Source organism: Callionymus lyra, chromosome 19 (genome assembly GCF_982586985.1).
Source record: "Callionymus lyra chromosome 19, fCalLyr1.hap1.1, whole genome shotgun sequence".
Taxonomy (NCBI): Eukaryota; Metazoa; Chordata; class Actinopteri; order Syngnathiformes; family Callionymidae; genus Callionymus; species Callionymus lyra.
The window spans coordinates 4397101-4416021 of record NC_141836.1 but is presented as its reverse complement, the minus strand read 5'-3'; the positions used below and the strand labels follow the sequence as shown (position 1 = coordinate 4416021).

The 18921-nt window shown below is 44.5% G+C and overlaps 1 protein-coding gene across 2 annotated transcripts in view; it reads right to left on the bottom strand.

Annotated features, from left to right (window-relative positions):
• The window catches only part of LOC148059051 (membrane-associated guanylate kinase, WW and PDZ domain-containing protein 3-like), a 96882-nt gene that overhangs the window by 17269 nt on the left and 60692 nt on the right, over positions 1–18921 (bottom strand). For both annotated transcript variants that reach the window (XM_087782002.1, XM_087782001.1), the window contains exons 2-5: positions 13091–13207; positions 6793–6912; positions 1966–2175; positions 1162–1330 (exon numbers count right to left, since the gene is read on the bottom strand). In XM_087782002.1, the coding sequence (XP_087638128.1) occupies positions 1162–1330; positions 1966–2175; positions 6793–6912; positions 13091–13207 (616 nt within the window). The remainder of the gene's footprint in view (positions 1–1161; positions 1331–1965; positions 2176–6792; positions 6913–13090; positions 13208–18921) is intronic.

The following is an 18921-nucleotide window of genomic DNA, read 5'->3' as shown; positions in this document are numbered from 1 at the left end:
GTCCAGAGACTTAAGCCTGTTGTTTATCGTGTAACTATTTAGTCATCGAGCTTTTTTCACATCAACAATGTTATCTTTAAACATCGGTTTATCACCTTCCTGGTCGACAGCATGTGGGAGGGAAGGAACCGGAACATTATTTTTATCATTATATTTAGTTATTAATTATTATTCTTAGTTTTTCAATCATCATCTCACAGGGATTATGTCCGGACGACTCTCTTCTGCTGAACATTTGTTGTTTACGTCGCACACGACTGTTACGAATGACTTTTGTCTCGGACTAACTAAGACATTACAAACGGAAACTAGAGAGAATGATGAGGCAGGAAGTCGTCGATGTTTTAAAGCGATAGTTCACCCAAAGTTCAAATGTTTCTACTCATCCTCATGTCGACTACGAGATTATTTCAGAATATTTTGGAGTCACAGGCAGAAATGTATGTCCATATGATGGAGAGGAAGCAAGAGATGAACCAACAAACATTTACTAACTATTAACTATAACTATTTCTGCTACAAACAAGTGTAAAATATAGACTTATTTGTTTCTCAAAACATTTCTTCTCATGTTGAGGCTTCAATCCATGAGGGACGTTACATAAGAGCAGTATTTGGATGTTTTTAAGTTTCTTTTTGGTCGAAGACAACTGAGCTCCAGTCGCTACATTAAAATGAACAAACATTTTCCTCTATAACTCTAAAAAGGAACAGATTGCTCTTAAAATAATCCTGATTATTAGTCGACAAGAGTAGAGGTTGGAAGTTTGTATTGTAGGTGAACCGTCACTTTAAATAAAACACTTTGAATCTTATTTGACTCTGAAACAACAGTGAGTCATAACAGGAGCTTCAGGCGACAATTGATCTCAGAGCAGGAGAGTCGCTCAGTTTGGGAACAAAGAAATGATTAGAATACGATTGATTTGGTTGGTTTTGTTCCTTAAAAATGTGTCAATCTACTGCGTGATGGAGTGAACTGGACAACACAGCCCTGACAGAGATGCACCTGGTGGGACGGGGGGACGGACGGGGGGCACAGCAGGGTAAACTCTCGTGGGATCGAGGGTCGACTAGTTTGGTCTTAAAGTTCCTGAGACTGTAGTTTTTATCACGGTCGGTCTGAACAGGAAGGTCGGAGTCCTGACCTCAGATACTCACTCGATGAAGTAGACCATGCCCGTCTCGGTGTAGGCCATCTCCCAGCTCTTGGGCAGCGGCTCCTGACTGTCCTCCTGCGACAGCGCCGTCCACGCTCGCGCGTCCATGGCGGCGGCCGACTGGCTGTAGCTGGGCACCGTCTTCCTCCAGTCCGCCTTGTCCTGGTGGTCTGCGGCGCGGCACGGCGTGGCGAGGGAGGCGGGCATGGACACAGACAGGGGGATGGGGTGTGAGTAGGGGTACGGCAGGTGGTAGAAGGACAGGGAGACGGGATGTGAGGCGCCATTGAAGCTCCTGCGGGCTCCTCGCATCTCGACGCCGCCGCTCCTGGACTCTGGTGGACGAGGACTCGTGTCTCGGCGGCGAGGACGAGTCGAGAGAGAGAGAGAGAGAGGGAGAGAGAGAGGGAGAGAGAGAGAGAGAGGGAGAGACTCGGAGGAGACGAGCACTCGCTGGAGAATCTACATGTCAGGAGTGATGTAGCCGGATCTGCCTCGCAGGCAGGAGGAGAGCTGACCGGCGCCGCTGCAGCCCCGCCGCCAGCGCCGCATCACCACGCTATTAGGATCAGCACGACTCAAGTGTGTGACCGAGTGTGTGAGTGTGTGTGTGTGTGTGGCGGGCTCCTCTCGGCAGGTCGTCATGGGTGTGTGTGACCCGACCTCGTCATCGATCGTTCGCTCGTGATCGACGGTGAACGAAGGCAGACGTCGACTGGAAGAAGTCAAAAGACGAGAAAAGACGACGAACGGAGCCTCCGGCGCCGCTGGAAAACTAAAGTGTATTTCTGGTTTCTGGTCTCACCTGAGAGGCCGTTGACCATGGGGGGCCGGTCTTCCTCCTCGTCCTCCTCCGGGGCCGTGCTGCTGTCCTTGCGGTCCATCTTGCTGACCGAGGTGGTCCGCTTGCGCTGGACCTCGGAGTCGTACTCCTCGTCGAACAGGACGGCGTCCACCAGGTCGGGCTGGACGGGGCTGGGCTCGGCGGGCGGCTTCGGGGTCCCATAGTAGTTCCCTGGAGCCGAGGAAGACGAACGTGAGTCGAAACTAGATCCAGTTATTTTAAACCAGGTGGTCAGAACTTTCGCAGGCGAGCCATCGTTTCACAGCACACTAGAAATAATGGCAGCAGTAACTAAACAAAAACAACAGTTTTTTTGGTTCTTCATTTAGTTTAGAGTTAGATTTTACGGTTAAATTCTGAAAGTTGAACAAATCCGCAGAGAACTGACGATTAAATTTTCCACTTGATCTTAAATCTAAATATTTATTTAACATCGTTCACTCGCTCAATAACGATGACCTGAAGAGCTCCCAAAATGCTTTGCCACCCAGCCGACCAATCACAGGTGTCGATGACTTTTCAACATAGCGACATAGATTTAGAAGTTAAGTCCAGGATTGTGGCGACCGATCAGCCGCCACTCAATGGAGCAGCATGTAGAAAGGCATCATGGGAGTTCAGTTGATTGAAATGTGTGACACTAAAAAAGAAAACCTGCAGAACATCCTGACCGTGGAAAAAGGACCACTTTACAAAATAGTTAGACAAGAATCAGTGATTCTCAGCAACAGTACCGGGTCGGTACCAGTATTGGATATCTATTGGGAGTGAGTACACTGATACATCCGTTAAATGTACTTAAGTGCTGGAACCCTAACAAGAAGGTTGTGGAACGAGCAACTGCGAGAGAAACTGAGCATTTTTCTTTCATCTCATATCCTTAGTTTCAGGTCCATGTGACAAACACAGTCTCTACCGTCGACCCGGAAGGAACCACGTGGAGCTTTGGCTGTCACAAATCTGCAGATTTCACCTGGGAGACCGAAATCCGACTTGAGCTTTTTTCGCTTCTGATCTTCTCTCAGAGAACCGGAGCGTCGCTGCAATAGTTTCTCTGGTGTTTGTCGTTGAATGTTGTGGTGGAGAAGGAAATGAGGAAAGAGAATCGTGAGCTCTGTGGTTCTGACACTTGTCCACGATCATTAAGACTAACTTTCTTAACAGTTTTACATTTTCACAACAATACGTTTTTTCAAACCTGGAGTGATTTTCATTCACTTGTTAAACCAGTTGTTTCGTCTGCTGTTGTGAGCAGCCACGTGGTCTCTCCACAGGATTTTTAAATAACATTTTCTACCTCAAGAAAGATATAAAAAACTCTCTCTCTGTCCTTGTACTTAAAGCTGAATCTGAAGTACCTTTTATTTCATGATTATTATATTAGAATATTTATACTCATGCCATACTTTTCTTTCTTAACGTCCTTCATGGATTTAAATTCACTTTATAACCCTTTAAACTTTAAGTGTCTTCTGTTTAATTCAAACGTCGTTATAGAATGTATATTAAATTAAACCATCAAATAAACCTTTTTTTCATTATTATGCCTGAATTTACATTTTCATTACATTAGTGCTCGTTACCGTCTTCTGGTTCTACAGACGGAATTGAAAGAGGAGTAGGAACTGTGGCCCCTGAGGTCTCCGGAGCCCCCCCAGTGACTTCAAACATTCTCTGGGTGAGGACACAGCGGCGAGCGAGATACCACCGTGATTCTTTTATTACGAGCACAATCACGGCGCCCGCACCAGCCCTCGCAGCGCAGGGAAAATAAAAGGTTGTTTCGTCACAGCTACAGTTTCTCCGCCTGCAGCTTTGAAGCCCGACGAGCTCGTCCAACACTTGACTTCCTCTTTAAGCCCATCAGCTTCCCTCTGCTGTCAGATGCTGCCCCGGGCGGCGGGGGAGAGCGTGGGAGGGCGGCCGGTGGGTGGGTGGGGGGGTGAGGAAGGTGCTTAAGTTCTGACCCGCCTCAGAACCCCGAGATCCCAGGAAGAAAACAAACATTATCAGAGCCAGGACTTGAAGACGCTGTCGCTTAACACTCTGATAATGGATGATGATGGTGATTACTGAGGATCATCGTTCATCAGCCGCTCGCTGAAAACCATTAAGTCCTGTGTGATGATGAACGAGGAACATAATGAGGAACGTCACGACTTAAATAAGGAGAGACGGTGGCACGTCTGTAAACACAGACGACCAGATGACGACGATGATGACGATGATGATCCGATAATTGACTGAGAGAAGTAAGAGAGAGTTTTTAAATCTTAACCGAGAAGACGTGCAGACGAGACGTGAAGCTTGTGAGGATCTGAGTGTTATAGTGATGTAGGAGCGCAAGAAGAAGGTGGGAAAACTTAAATATCCATATTTTTTATAGCACTTTACAGAAATATATATTTTCTTTTTTGGTCTTTTGTTTTTCACATTTTTTATTATATTTATTATCTATTATACTGTATATATGTTCATATTTGACTTGTATCAGAGTTGATTATGGTTTATATTTCAATACATTTTGTATAAACTACACAATTAGATTTTTTTTTTTTTAATTATCATGCAAATATACACAATTATTTGAATTTTTGTGTTGCGATCAAACTTCCGACCGCTAGATGGCGGCAGTCACCAAATCCTATGCTTAAGGATGTTAAGGGAACAATGAAATCCAATGAGATCCTGGCGATGACTGAGGATGAGAGGATACAGTGATGACTGAGGACGAGAGGATATGGTTTTGACTGAGGATGAGAGGATATAGTGATGACTCAGGACGAGAGGATACAGTGATGAATGAAGACGAGAAGATACAGTGATGAATGAGGACGAGAGGATACAGTGATGACCGGGTGTGAGAGGATACAGTGATGACTGAGGATGAGAGGATACAGTGATGAATGAGTACGAGAGGATACAGTGATGACCGGGTGTGAGAGGATACAGTGATGACTGAGGATGAGAGGATACAGTGATGAATGAGGACGAGAGGATACAGTGATGAATGAGGATGAGAGGATACAGTGATGACTGAGGACGAGAGGATACAGTGATGAATGAGGATGAGAGGATACAGTGATGACTGAGGACGAGAGGATACAGTGATGAATGAGGACGAGAGGATACAGTGATGACTGAGGACGAGAGGATACAGTGATGAATGAGGACGAGAGGATACAGTGATGACTAAGGACGAGAGGATACAGTGACTCCAGCAGCTTTTAAAGCTGATGTTCGGACATATTTTGGTTTAAAAACAAAGCAGTGAGGACTTCGCCAGGAGTCGTGCGAGGACGTGAAGGACGTCATCATCGTTCAAGTCTGACCAAAAAAGATTCATATTCGTGTTTTCGTGACTTTCTCCTAAAATACATTTAAAATTGAGGCCAAAAGTTCAGCGGGTCTGCTCTCCCACTCTCTTGAGCCGAATCATTTGAAATTTATGAGATAACTAACTGCACAGAGACGTCCTGAGACGAGGGGGGAGAGATGTGGCACACTGCCAGGGACCTCCACGGTTCAGGGCCGGGTCGAGGTCTTCATCATGGATTTCTTCTGAAGCTTTGTAGCGCGACCCAAGATCACCTCCATATTCTCGATCTCCAAACCATTTGAAAGAAACTCCCCGAAAAGGTCAGTAAGTCTCCTCTCGGTAAGCACTGAAGACTACAGACAAGAGGGTGGTCATAATGTTATGGCTGATCTCGAAGCAAGATCTTCATGTTGTCATGCCAGAAAAACACTGTAGGTGGCGCTGTTTCTCACTTCATCCTCATCGTTTAATTGACTTTTAATCTTAACCACAGATTTCCTCAGAGCCGGAGAGCAAGTGTGCCCTCGTCTGTCGGACCTCCGTCATCACCACGTGTCTCGTAACCTTGACAACCACGACTAGATGTTTCTTTATCAGCGACGCCTCGACCCCGCGGCGTCGACGGACCGCAGACCCCGGCGCCGCGTTGACGTCTGGTCGGCCTGATAACGTCGAAGGAAAAAACGCCTCCATGTTCCACCTCGATTAATCACCGCCACAAATTAATCAGCTTCTCTCGGTCCCGGCACCTGTTGATGCGGGTCAGAACCGCCTCGCTCAGCGCTTTCTGGTTCCCACACGGCGGCGGCGCCGAGAGTCCAGTTCGAGGAAGTGCTTCAGGCGTGCGTTTCCAGATCAGTCGCCGCGACGATGTCGAAGATTGACAATCTTGCTAACGCTAATGCTAAGCTAGCTTGTTTGTGTATCTTCGGGTTGATGAGTAACTGACCTGATATCAGTTCTTCTCTCGCCCTCGGACGATTAATAATTAAGCCGCGTTTTCTTTTTTTTTCGTCGACGGCGGCGGACAGAGAGACGCTTCATTACGCCTCCGGGGCGAACGTCATTTGAGCTCGAGGGGTCAAAGGTCGAACCTCCGTGACGGGTCGATGGAGTGAAAAAAAAATCCATAAGAAACAATGTTGTGTGTGTTTGTAAGTGTTGATGAACAGAGCAGAAGAAAGTATTGACTGAGCATCGAAGAGCAAACCTGTGAACGAAGATCTTCATTAGTTTAGTTATGTAAGGACTAGTTTACCTAGTTAGTCTCCTACGTCAGTATTAGTCTCTTTTTTTTTAAGAAAGGCTGATGGTTTCACCAACAGCTTGACCTCATGACCTCGGAAAGCAAGACTCAGCAGGTGACCCAGGATCTCCATTTTAATTGGGGTTAAACCCGGTTTAGAGTCCGAGCGACTCCTCTCCGCTCGTGAATAAACCATCAACAAGACCCGTGTCGCGATCCGTACCGTCGTAGGTTCCGCTCTCCAGCAGCAGCCCGCTCTCCTCCAGCTCTCGGAACTCGCCGACGCTGATGAAGTTGTAGTCTACTCCGGGTACCTCGCCCTCCCTGGGCTGCCGGGTGGTGCCTAGGACGGAGAAATACATTTTTAAAAACTTCAACAATCTCTACACGGTGTTGCAGGACTTCATCCTATCAAAGCAGTCTTTGTAGTTCCACGTCCCCTGCTGGGAAAACTAATGTCCTGAACTTCAACAACTTTAACTCTGTGTCGCAGTGCAGACGCCGACTTTCTACTCTCCAGACTTCTTCTGACGTTTCAACTCCAACAAACTCCAGGCGAGAGTGAGCGATAAGGAGACTCGGGGTGTCGCGGCGGCTCTTATAGGAGCCTCGACTCTCGTCTCGTCGACGCCGCCAGACATGAAAACAGATTGTTATGGAGATGATTTCACGCTCCGCCTTCGACACGCCGTCTCTACTTAGCGTCAGCGAAGGAGTTGATCCGGGGCTTGAATCACCTCGACTCTCGAGAGGTTCTCAGCAGACGCCGCGAGTGTTAACGGCTTCATGTCATTAGAAGAATGACTTGTTCGAGCTGCTTCTTTAACAAGATGCTTGTTAGTACTTTGATTTCAATTAGGATTACATTTCTTCTTAAATTCTACTTCTATTTTAATCATAACTACCAAGCAAGACTGTTGTTTAAATACATGGAATTAAGTTTGTTGATTATCTTTTACCTTTATACAACTAAAGCCCTATTCGTCTGGTATAAGTACTACCAGGGGACCTCTGTGTTTTGTAAATGACCTCCTCTGCGCTATATAAGTACATTCACTCGGGATAAGTGACGTCTGTAAAATAGTCATTTTTACTAACATTACCTAGAGATACAGATGTAAAAAGCAATTACCTAAATTACTAAATTTGCCCCAACATTATTCTTACAGAAGCGACACAGTTACATCAAGTGTATTCGTGTGGGAAACAACAAGGCTGGAACTTAGTTTGTATCTGTGCAGCGCGCACGTCTTCTTCACTTTCCTCATGTGGAACAACGAACTCGATCTACTTTCCTTTTCAACCCCTTCAAAATAAAACAGCGGAAGTAAATATTAACACAATGGCGATTGCCATTCAGATTCACACGGGACTAGTATTCTCACCCGACGTCTGTATTTGGGGAATTTCAGTCGGTAATTTGCGGCATAATTATTACATCACAAATCACAGACATGGCGCATTCACACGGGATTAAAACTCAGACATTCTCCGTAATTAGTACAAATTACCAGGTAATACTTATCCTGTGCGAATCGGACATAATATATACATTTTTATATTCACCTATACTTTTATATTTATTATCTACCAAGTATTAGTATCAGCAGTTTTTACTTCATTATAGGTAGGTAGGTAAATAGTTTTTTTTTTCCAATTAGTCACAGCAATACAGCAATTTTTCATAAAAAATAAATAAAAATAAAATAAGAACAAGAACAAGAGAAATAAAGAGAAAGAACAAGATGATACAATCTAAGTCTAAGATAAAGAACATAGATCACAGAAAAGAAAATTATTATCCATAAAAAATGATCTTATCTGTTGATCCCTCAAAAAAGTTTAACCGGTTTTCTTTGAAAACTGTCAAGAAATGATCCATCAAAAAAGACAAAAAAAGACATAAATAAATGAAATCTTTTTCTCAAACTTAAATATGTCAAACGTGTACTCTCCTCGATATAATAATATGGAAACAATTTTAAAATATGTTATTTTGCTTTTAAAATCCATTTGTAGTGTTAATGATTGTGTTTTAAATACACAAACATTCAACAAAAAGTCGTTTCCTGGTCCAAGTGTCGGGAGCGAAAGTGTCAGAAAGTTGAAGCCGCAGTGTCTTTGAAAGAGAACGAAAAGATGGAATGTTGCCGCCCTGGAATCCCTGGTGAAGAACACACCTTCTGTCCCGGTGTGTGTGTGGGTGTGTGTGTGTGTGTGTGTGTGTGTGTGTGTGTGTGTGTGTGTGTGTGTGTGTGTGTGTGTGTGTGTGTGTGTGTTCTCTTTGAAGCTGCCGGGAATGTAACAATGTGCTGCAACAACAGAGCTCTCTGCTGCTGCTCATGAGCCGTGGATAGACGGCGTCTCCCTCGGCCCGGCAGGTTCGACGCCCACTCAGTCAGAGGTCCAATTAAAGAGAGCAGTGGAGATGAAACGCTGCTGGAATAATGTTCCTGATCAGATGTTTCTAGAAGATCTGTAAACTCCAGATCAATTCATGAGACAAGCAAAAGGATCCGAGGTTTCATTGGTTTGAGCTCCAGTGAAGATGTTTTTCAATTGAAACCTCAGACGCTGAGGAAGTAGAAAGTATTGTCCAGATGTGTCTCAACTGAGAAGGTATGAAGGTATGACCGTGAGGTTTAAGGACATTAGTAACGAGAAGATGGAAGTCCATCAAAAAGATCAAAAGAAAAACAGGAACCCCAACATTTAAAGTTCTTGTAGTAAATTGTTTTGATGTATGGAGTAGTTTTTAAATCACAGTACAAACTAGTGGATCTGAACATTAAGTTCAAACATCAGCTGAAATGTTACAACATCATGGTTTCTTCAGTGAACTCTGGTCAAACATCAGGTGATGATCAGAACCTGTAGATACTGTAGTAACAAGTATATATGTGTAGTATTGTCCAGTACTTGACTCTGATGTTGTAGTATTTACAGACCACACGACTCTTGACGAAGTCGTAACTGCTTTTGCTTGTTTTCAAACCAAAATATGTCCAAACATCAGCTTTAAAAGCTGCTGGAGTCACTGTATCCTCTCGTCCTCAGTCATCACTGTATCCTCTCGTCCTCAGTCATCATTGTATCCTCTCGTCCTCAGTCATCACTGTATCCTCTCGTCCTCAGTCATCACTGTATCCTCTCGTCCTCAGTCATCACTGTATCCTCTCGTCCTCATTCATCACTGTATCCTCTCGTCCTCAGTCATCACTGTATCCTCTTTTCCTCAGTCATCACTGTATCCTCTCGTCCTCAGTCATCACTGTATCCTCTCGTCCTCAGTCATCACTGTATCCTCTCGTCCTCATTCATCACTGTATCCTCTCGTCCTCAGTCATCACTGTATCCTCTTTTCCTCAGTCATCACTGTATCCTCTCGTCCTCAGTCATCACTGTATCCTCTCGTCCTCAGTTATCACTGTATCCTCTCGTCCTCAGTCATCACTGTATCCTCTCGTCCTCAGTCATCACTGTATCCTCTTTTCCTCAGTCATCACTGTATCCTCTCGTCCTCAGTCATCACTGTATCCTCTCGTCCTCAGTCATCACTGTATTCTCTCGTCCTCATTCATCTCTATATCCTCTCGTCCTCATTCATCACTGTATCCTCTCGTCCTCATTCATCACTGTATCCTCTGGTCCTCAGTCATCACTGTATCCTCTGGTCCTCAGTCATCACTGAATCCTCACTGTATCTATGCAGGAGCGATTCATCTCCGAGGTTAAAAAACTGTAGAAAAGAGGAAACATCCTGCAGCTTGTTGTTAATATTCCCAGCTGTGCTGCTCGTCCTCCAGAGCAGCCTCTGCTGCCACGACAGATATTAATGCCCAGGGAGGGAGAGGTTCTGGCCGCCAGCTCCGGGTCGGGACTGAGCCAAGATTAAAGGGATTATGTGGTGCCCTGGACCAGCGGCGCTGTCTTCGGCTCCCCCGCCGTCTCTCTCTGTGCCCGAGCGGCGCCACCTGGTGGACGTGAAGTCACAGTCCTGGCTCGCGGTCACGTGACTAACCAGACCGGGCGTGATGGAGTCACTGAGCCGGGTCACTCTGGACGGGCGACATAAGCAGGAGCTGACTGTTGTCACACGAGTGACGCCGAGGCTGACGGACACTTGAGAACATGTGGACCAGTGACAGCCAGTAGAGGGCGACGAAGGAGAGACCAGCAGAATTAATGACAAATCATGAATACATTATAACATGATGCTATTCTTACAGTACATTATTGACCAGTTACTGCAGTATTTAAAGGCTTCTCCAGGACCCGTACACCAGTTATCGGCCCCGGGGCCTCCCTCCAATTAACACAGCTGGCTTCTCTTGGAGAAGCATAAGTTCTTCTTCAAGTCTCTCCTAGAAGACCTAGTAGAATGTCCAGACACTTTTCACGGGCACTGGTATTTGAATATTATAGTTTCATAAAGGCTGTTTAAAATACAAGAATACATATTTTTATATATAATTCACATATTCACTGTGTGGGTCCATTTGACGTTATTACAACTTTTGGCCACTAGATGGTCATTAAATCAGCTAAAGGGACAACCGAGAGATCTGGGCGATGACTGAGGACGAGAGGATACAGTGACTCCAGCAGCTTTTAAAGCTGATGTTTGGACATATTTTTGTTTTGAAAACAAATGAAATCAGTTACGACTTCGTCAAGAGTCAAGTGGTCTGTAAATACTACAACACCAGAGTCAAGTACTGGACAATACTACACATATATACTTGTTACTACACTATCACAACACCAGAGTCAAGTACTCGACAATATTACACATATATACTTGTTACTACACTATCACAACACCATAGTCAAGTACTCGACAATATTACACATATATACTTGTTACTACACTATCACAACACCAGAGTCAAGTACTGGACAATACTACACATATATACTTGTTACTACACTATCACAACACCAGAGTCAAGTACTCGACAATATTACACATATATACTTGTTACTACACTATCACAAAATCAGAGTCAAGTACTGGACAATACTACACATATATACTTGTTACTACACTATCACAACACTATAGTCAAGTACTCGACAATATTACACATATATACTTGTTACTACACTATCACAAAATCAGAGTCAAGTACTGGACAATACTACACATATATACTTGTTACTACACTATCACAACACTATAGTCAAGTACTCGACAATATTACACATATATACTTGTTACTATACTATCACAACATCAGAGTCAAGTACTGGACAATACTACACATATATACTTGTTACTACACTATCACAACATCAGAGTCAAGTACTGGACAATACTACACATATATACTTGTTACTACACTATCACAACATCAGAGTCAAGTACTGGACAATACTACACATATATACTTGTTACTACACTATCACAACACCAGAGTCAAGTACTGGACAATACTACACATATATACTTGTTACTACACTATCACAACATCAGAGTCAAGTACTGGACAATACTACACATATATACTTGTTACTACACTATCACAACATCAGAGTCAAGTACTGGACAATACTACACATATATACTTGTTACTACACTATCACAACACCAGAGTCAAGTACTGGACAATACTACACATATATATACTTGTTACTACACTATCACAACACCAGAGAAAAGTACTGGACAATACTACACATATATACTTGTTACTACATTATCGTTGACCCTGTGACTTGTATCGCTTGAAGATAGCTTTGTCTTTTGGCTCAGCTCTTTTCACCAAGACCTAATAAAAAAATCAAGATCTGACTCAACACGGACGTTTCATCTCGACATACATCCGAGGATGTGTTTACTTCAGCAGGTTCTGGATGTTTCTCTGGAATGTTTGAGGGCAGCTGCTGGAAATTAAAAAGCTCATTACGACGTTTCCCTCATTAATCACTTTACATTCAGAGCAAGAATTAAGTTTCCCCGGCGGGAAGGAAAGTTTCAGGAGGAACCGAGCGCTCAGATGAAGCGATGAATGATAAGCGTGTGATCCTCGCAGCAGCCGAAGCCAAACAACTGCAGCTGCGGCTTCATTACTGGCCGGCTGTCGCCGCCAGAGTCGGCGGGCCGGAAAAAAAGGCTGAATCATTTCTCTGCCGCTTTTTTTTTTTACTTTTTCTGCCGTAAAATAGACTCCGGATCAGAAGTCGACTGCGGAAGAATGTGACGCGCTGAAATATTTAGAGTCGGGGAGATGGAAGTTTCCAGCTCAGGAGTCGAGGAGGAGAATAAACACGAGAATCATGCGAAGCAACGACACGCTGCACCAGATGTATTCACGTTTATAGATACGTTTATAGATACGTTTATAGGTACGTTTATAGGATAACACAATAGTTGTTTTTTTTATTTGAAATGTTGTGGCATTTTAAAAATACTGTATATATATAATTTTACAATTATTGTGTTCCAAAATATTAACTAATGTAATTAAACTGGATGAATTCTATTTATTTAAAAAATGATGATTAGATCCAGGACTTACATGGGATGGTTCGCAGGTAGAGGTTGTCCCTGATCACCTGCTGGAGCTTGTGGTCCAGGGAGCCCTTCTGGAACTGCAGGCTGAGGTAGTGACGCAGGTCAGTGTTCAGGACTTTACCTGCAGGACGAGAGGAAGGAGGGTCAAGCGCAGAACATTCATGGCAAAAACAACCTATTTAGCGCAGCAGATGTTGAGATGCACAATTCATGCTCTTCAAACTTTCATACGTTCGATTCCACCTTGTGGAGAAGAAGGAACTCCTGCCAGTGAGGGGGTCAGCGAGAGGCTGAGGAGAACCCCCCCCCCCCCTCTGACAGGAAGAGGAAGGAAGTGCTGGCTTCGGTCGAGCATCTCGCCCACAGATCCCACGTCTGTGAAGCTCCTGACAAGAACAATGTGAGGTGCCGTCGGAAGAATCCGCTCCAGAATTCCGGCGGCGTCCGTCCAGCCGGGAACACGACTCACGTTCGCAGCTAATCCTGCAGACGGTTAATCTGCGGCGGAATAATGTCGGTTTTCTCCGTTCGCCACTTAGCCTCGGAATAAAGAGGTCTCCGGGAGACGGTGACACGTTTTTTGTGCGAGTCCAATAACACGAGTCGTTACAAAATAACACCCATGTCGCCATGACACCCAGAGGTTTTACTGTGAGTCTGGATGACTGATTCGGTTGGAAAGACCATCAGGCTGCTCAGTCCTACCGTGAACTTGTTATCACGTCATCAAGTTGGAAAACGCTGTTTCCTTTTTGCCACTCATTTAACTGATAGACGGTCAATAAATAACTTGAGTAACTGCATATATTAAAAATATAACTCATGTTTACAAAAGGGTTGTTTACATCAGTTGTTCGAGTTTTATCAACAACTGTTTACCACTTCAAATTAACGCCTTCGAGAAGGAGTTCAACAGAAAAAGTGTCTCCTTTAATAAAAACTCACACTCAATGAAACGAAAAAGAAAATCTTGAACTCTCTTCCATGACAGGCAGTTAAAAAATAAAACCACTTAATAAAAACAAAAACAAAAAAACATCTGTCACAAAGAAACCCTACGCAGGTGCAGTGGTTATAGTTTGTTTCTCCCTCTATTTTGATGTTCGAAAGTAATAATAATATGAATTATTATTACTATTATTATTATAAGAATGTATTTGTTTTGCACTTTACATTGAAACAACAAATCTTAAAGTGCCAAAGAAGTGATTTTATACGAGTTAAAGGGCTTTTTGTAAAAAGTGGAAAGACCAACAGGCTGCTCACACCTGGATTTTTACTTTTCAATAAAACATTTTCCTATGAATATGAAATAAATAGTTCAAAATCCATCCCAATGGTTGAATAAGTCGTGTCTGTTAAAAGTTAATATCTTATTCTGTTTAATGTTTAATAACTGTATATTTTGGAAAGTAACTCAAGATATCTTCGACAGCTCTAGAGACAGAGTTGAGAAATCTATTGAATGTTTTGTGTTGGAGGTTTAAAGAAATGTCATAAACAAGTGGATGTGATGACAGTTGTAATCTGACCCCGGATCTGCTGAGAAGTGTGGACTCTGGCAGATGAAACTCTCTGATCACGGAGAACATCTGCGTCTGGTTCCACACTCAGGAGGTAAGAGTCCGATTAAGACCTGGCACCGCTTCGGTTCTGGTCCGTTACGCAACACCAGACGCTGACACAATGAACGGCAGGAATTCAGGTCAGAGCCACAAAGGCTCTTGTTACAGCTGCGGAGCCACAACATGTTCATGTTCTCGAGTAAAACCCCAAAGTGTGACGCGTCGAGAACAAAGAACCTCGCGCTCGGTTATTAATCGACGCGGCAGCTTTTCTTTTCCGAGCCTAATAAGTTCATTTTTCTATACTCCTGAACCACCTCCTCGGCCCAGAACCTCCTCCCACGCGTCTGCCTGTGACAGGGTCTTCTTTGTGGACCGCCTGTCAGGTTGTGTTAGCTGCGTCTCCACGGAGAGGACCGACTCTGTGCTCCTCACTCAGAACATCACAGGCCCACAGCACACAATAGTCCTCTTTGTAGCTGCTTATCTAGGAGAAACTCACGAGCCGAGGAGATGAGAAGGAGGGCAGGGCGGCGACGGAGGTGGCGGTGTGTGTTTATGGGGAGCTGGTGTGTGTGTGTGTTTACGGGGAGCTGGTGTGTGTGTTTACGGGGAGCTGGTGTGTGTGTTTACGGGGAGCTGTAATGATGATACACGGGGAACACACACTACGCCTCTCGGAGTTGTTATTACTTCCATCCCTTCCTCGCTCGTGGATTCATCGGCGCTCGACACCAAACATTCACCTCCTCTTCCTCGTGTTCACAGATAACTCGCTTGCACTCTCTGGCACCAGGAGTTCTGCTGGACGGGTTCTGACCCGAGTGAGCCACATACACACTCAACAAGTGGAAACTAAACACAGCGAAGACCAACAGCAGCAGAAGAACTGAGGACCTGGATGAGCAAGCCGGTGAAGGGAAGGACATTTATATGTTAATATCAATTAAATATGTTGATATTTGGCATCAAAGAGTGTTTCCGTCTAAGAAAGTGCCTTTTTAAGTAATATTTAACACAGTCTTATAGTAGTATTCAGTGTATTTTGTCAATATAAACTTGGTGAAAAAAAAACAGATTCTCATTCAAGGTATTGTTGTTATTGTTGTCCGTGAATGTGACACACAAACATTTAACTACACAGTCAATGTGTTGTTATGTTGTGACTCTATTGTATCATGAGTGTGTTTTTGTGATGTGTGACTCTATTGTATCATCAGTGTGTGTGTGTAGTTGTGATGTGTGACTCTATTGTATCATCAGTGTGTGTGTGTAGTTGTGATGTGTGACTCTATTGTATCATCAGTGTGTGTGTTGTTGTTGTGATGTGTGACTCTATTGTATCATCAGTGTGTGTGTTGTTGTGATGTGTGACTCTATTGTATCATCAGTGTGTGTGTTGTTGTTGTGATGTGTGACTCTATTGTATCGTCAGTGTGTGTGTGTTGTTGTGATTTGTGCCTCTATTGTATCGTCAGTGTGTGTGTTGTTGTGATGAGTGACTCTATTGTATCAGTGTGTGTGTGTGTTGTTGTGATGTGTGACTCTATTGTATCATCAGTGTGTGTTTGTACAAAACTCTCTTTTCATTGAAATATTGACATTAGAAAATGACCCTAAGCCCCACCCACTGAAAACACTTTTGTTTTCCTGGAGATTAAATCTTGTTGACCATAACCACACCCACTCTGCCGTGATTGGTCAAACTTGGAGGTTTGTCACCGCACATCATGAATCCTTGGAGTCTCCACCGCCGATGGACTCGTTGTACAAACATAGCGGGGCCTGTTAACAGCTGGCTGGAGGAGGAGTGAAGACGTGATTACGTCATAATGGACTCCGCTCTCGTAACCTCTCGTTCGCACAGATTCCAGACGGGGGAGAACTTTTAAAAAGTAACAACTATAATGTGACGCCACATAAAGCCCTGGTTATGCTTAAGATCTCCGTAGCAACTCTTCCTGTGCGATCAGACGGCGAGTTAAAAGTGAACAACGAGTCATGCTAAGCTAAGTAGCATTTATACCTGAGTAACCAAGACTAGAATGGTGATAAAGAATTCTCTTTTCCTGGGGTTTAGGGGTGAGAAAGTCGAGGGTAACATAAGGCTGATCAACTTAAGAACAGGCTGGAGATGTCAGAACCATCAACGAGCAGGATAACATGAGGAGACACTCAGATGTTACGATTTCACAAAACGATTCATCGCATTGTGTATCTATTCTTCATCCGTTTGTGTAACATTCAGCAACAACTCGTCGAGGAGTCGACCGACCCTGAGGCTCATGTTGGTGTGAAGAACCAAAGGCTGATGAATCGTAGACCAGGTCCAGAAAAGCCGATTCATAATAATAGAAGCTCCCGTGTCTCAATTAAAGCTAAACTAAAATCTATGGAAAGTCCAACATAAAAGTCGATGGAGGCGAAAACAACCTAATTTGAGATCCTATCAGGCAGAGAAGATAATCCATCCAGTAACGTCGAGGCGTCGCTCCCAGCAGAGAACGAGTCTCGCTGGTCTTCAGCCAAATCTTCTCACTTGCAGCAGGAAGGATTTGGTGGAACGTTAATTAAGTGCCGCGGAGACGATTCATGGAGGAGACGCCAGGATTAAAAACGAAGCGAGGAGGGAGTCACTCCGTCACCTCAGGTAAACACATCTACGCCATTAAAGAGGACAAACGCACACGAGGAAATCATCATAACGGGTAATTATGAATAAAGAGCGTTTCGAGCCGGCGGCGGCGGCGAGTGGTTTCCGAGGACGACGCAGAGAAACGACGAGACTCCACATCGTGTGCAGGTTAATGTGGCGACGCCGTCATTAACGCCGCGGGACACAGATGGAGGCTCGCGGTGGACGACGCTCCAGGTTTTGTTGGCCGACACACAAAACATTGATTAGCTCCGTGTTTGATGATCGTTCATGGAATTCTGGCTCATTAACCAGGAAGACCTGGTGGTTCAAAACCAGACGGAGTGTCGGTCCAGAGAGACCAGCGAGAGAGAAGGTGTAGTATTGTTACTGAGTACTTGACTGTGTTGCAGAATTTACAGATCACATGACTCGTGACGAAGTCGTAACTGTATCCTCTCGTCCTCAGTCATCACTCTATCCTCTCGTCCTCAGTCATCACTGTATCCTCTCGTCCTCAGTCATCACTGGATCCTCTCGTCCTCAGTCATCACTGTATCCTCTCGTCCTCAGTCATCACTGTATCCTCTCGTCCTCAGTCATCACTGGATCCTCTCGTCCTCAGTCATCACTGGATCCTCTCGTCTTCAGTCATCACTGGATCCTCTCGTCCTCAGTCATCACTGTATCCTCTCGTCCTCAGTCATCACTGTATCCTCTCGTCCTTAGTCATCACTGTATCCTCTCGTCCTCAGTCATCACTTTATCCTCTCGTCCTGAGTCATCACTCTATCCTCTCGTCCTCAGTCATCACTCTATCCTCTCATCCTCAGTCATCACTGTATCCTCTCGTCCTCAGTCATCACTGTATCGTCTCGTCCTTAGTCATCACTGTATCCTCTCGTCCTCAGTCATCACTGGATCCTCTCGTCCTCAGTCATCACTTTATCCTCTCGTCCTGAGTCATCACTCTATCCTCTCGTCCTCAGTCATCACTCTATCCTCTCGTCCTCAGTCATCACTGTATCCTCTCGTCCTCAGTCATCACTGTATCGTCTCGTCCTCAGTCATCACTGTATCCTCTCGTCCTCAGTCATCACTGTATCCTCTCGTCCTCAGTCATCACTGTATCGTCTCGTCCTTAGTCATCACTGTATCCTCTCGTCCTCAGTCATCACTGGATCCTCTCGTCCTCAGTCATCACTGTATCCTCTCTTTCTCATTCATCACTGTATCCTCTCGTCCTCAGTCATCACTGTATCCTCTCTTTCTCATTCATCACTGTATCCTCTCGTCCTCAGTCATCACTGTATCCTCTCGTCCTCAGTGATCACTGTATCCTCTCGTCCTCATTCATCACTGGATCCTCTCGTCCTCAGTCATCACTGGATCCTCTCGTCCTCAGTCATCACTGTATCCTCTCGTACTCAGTCATCACTGTATCCTCTTGTACTCAGTCATCACTGGATCCTCTCGTCCTCAGTCATCACTGTATCCTCTCGTCCTCAGTCATCACTGTATCCTCTCGTCCTCAGTCATCACTGTATCCTCTCGTCCTCAGTCATCACTGGATCCTCTCGTCCTCAGTCATCACTGTATCCTCTCGTACTCAGTCATCACTGTATCCTCTCGTTC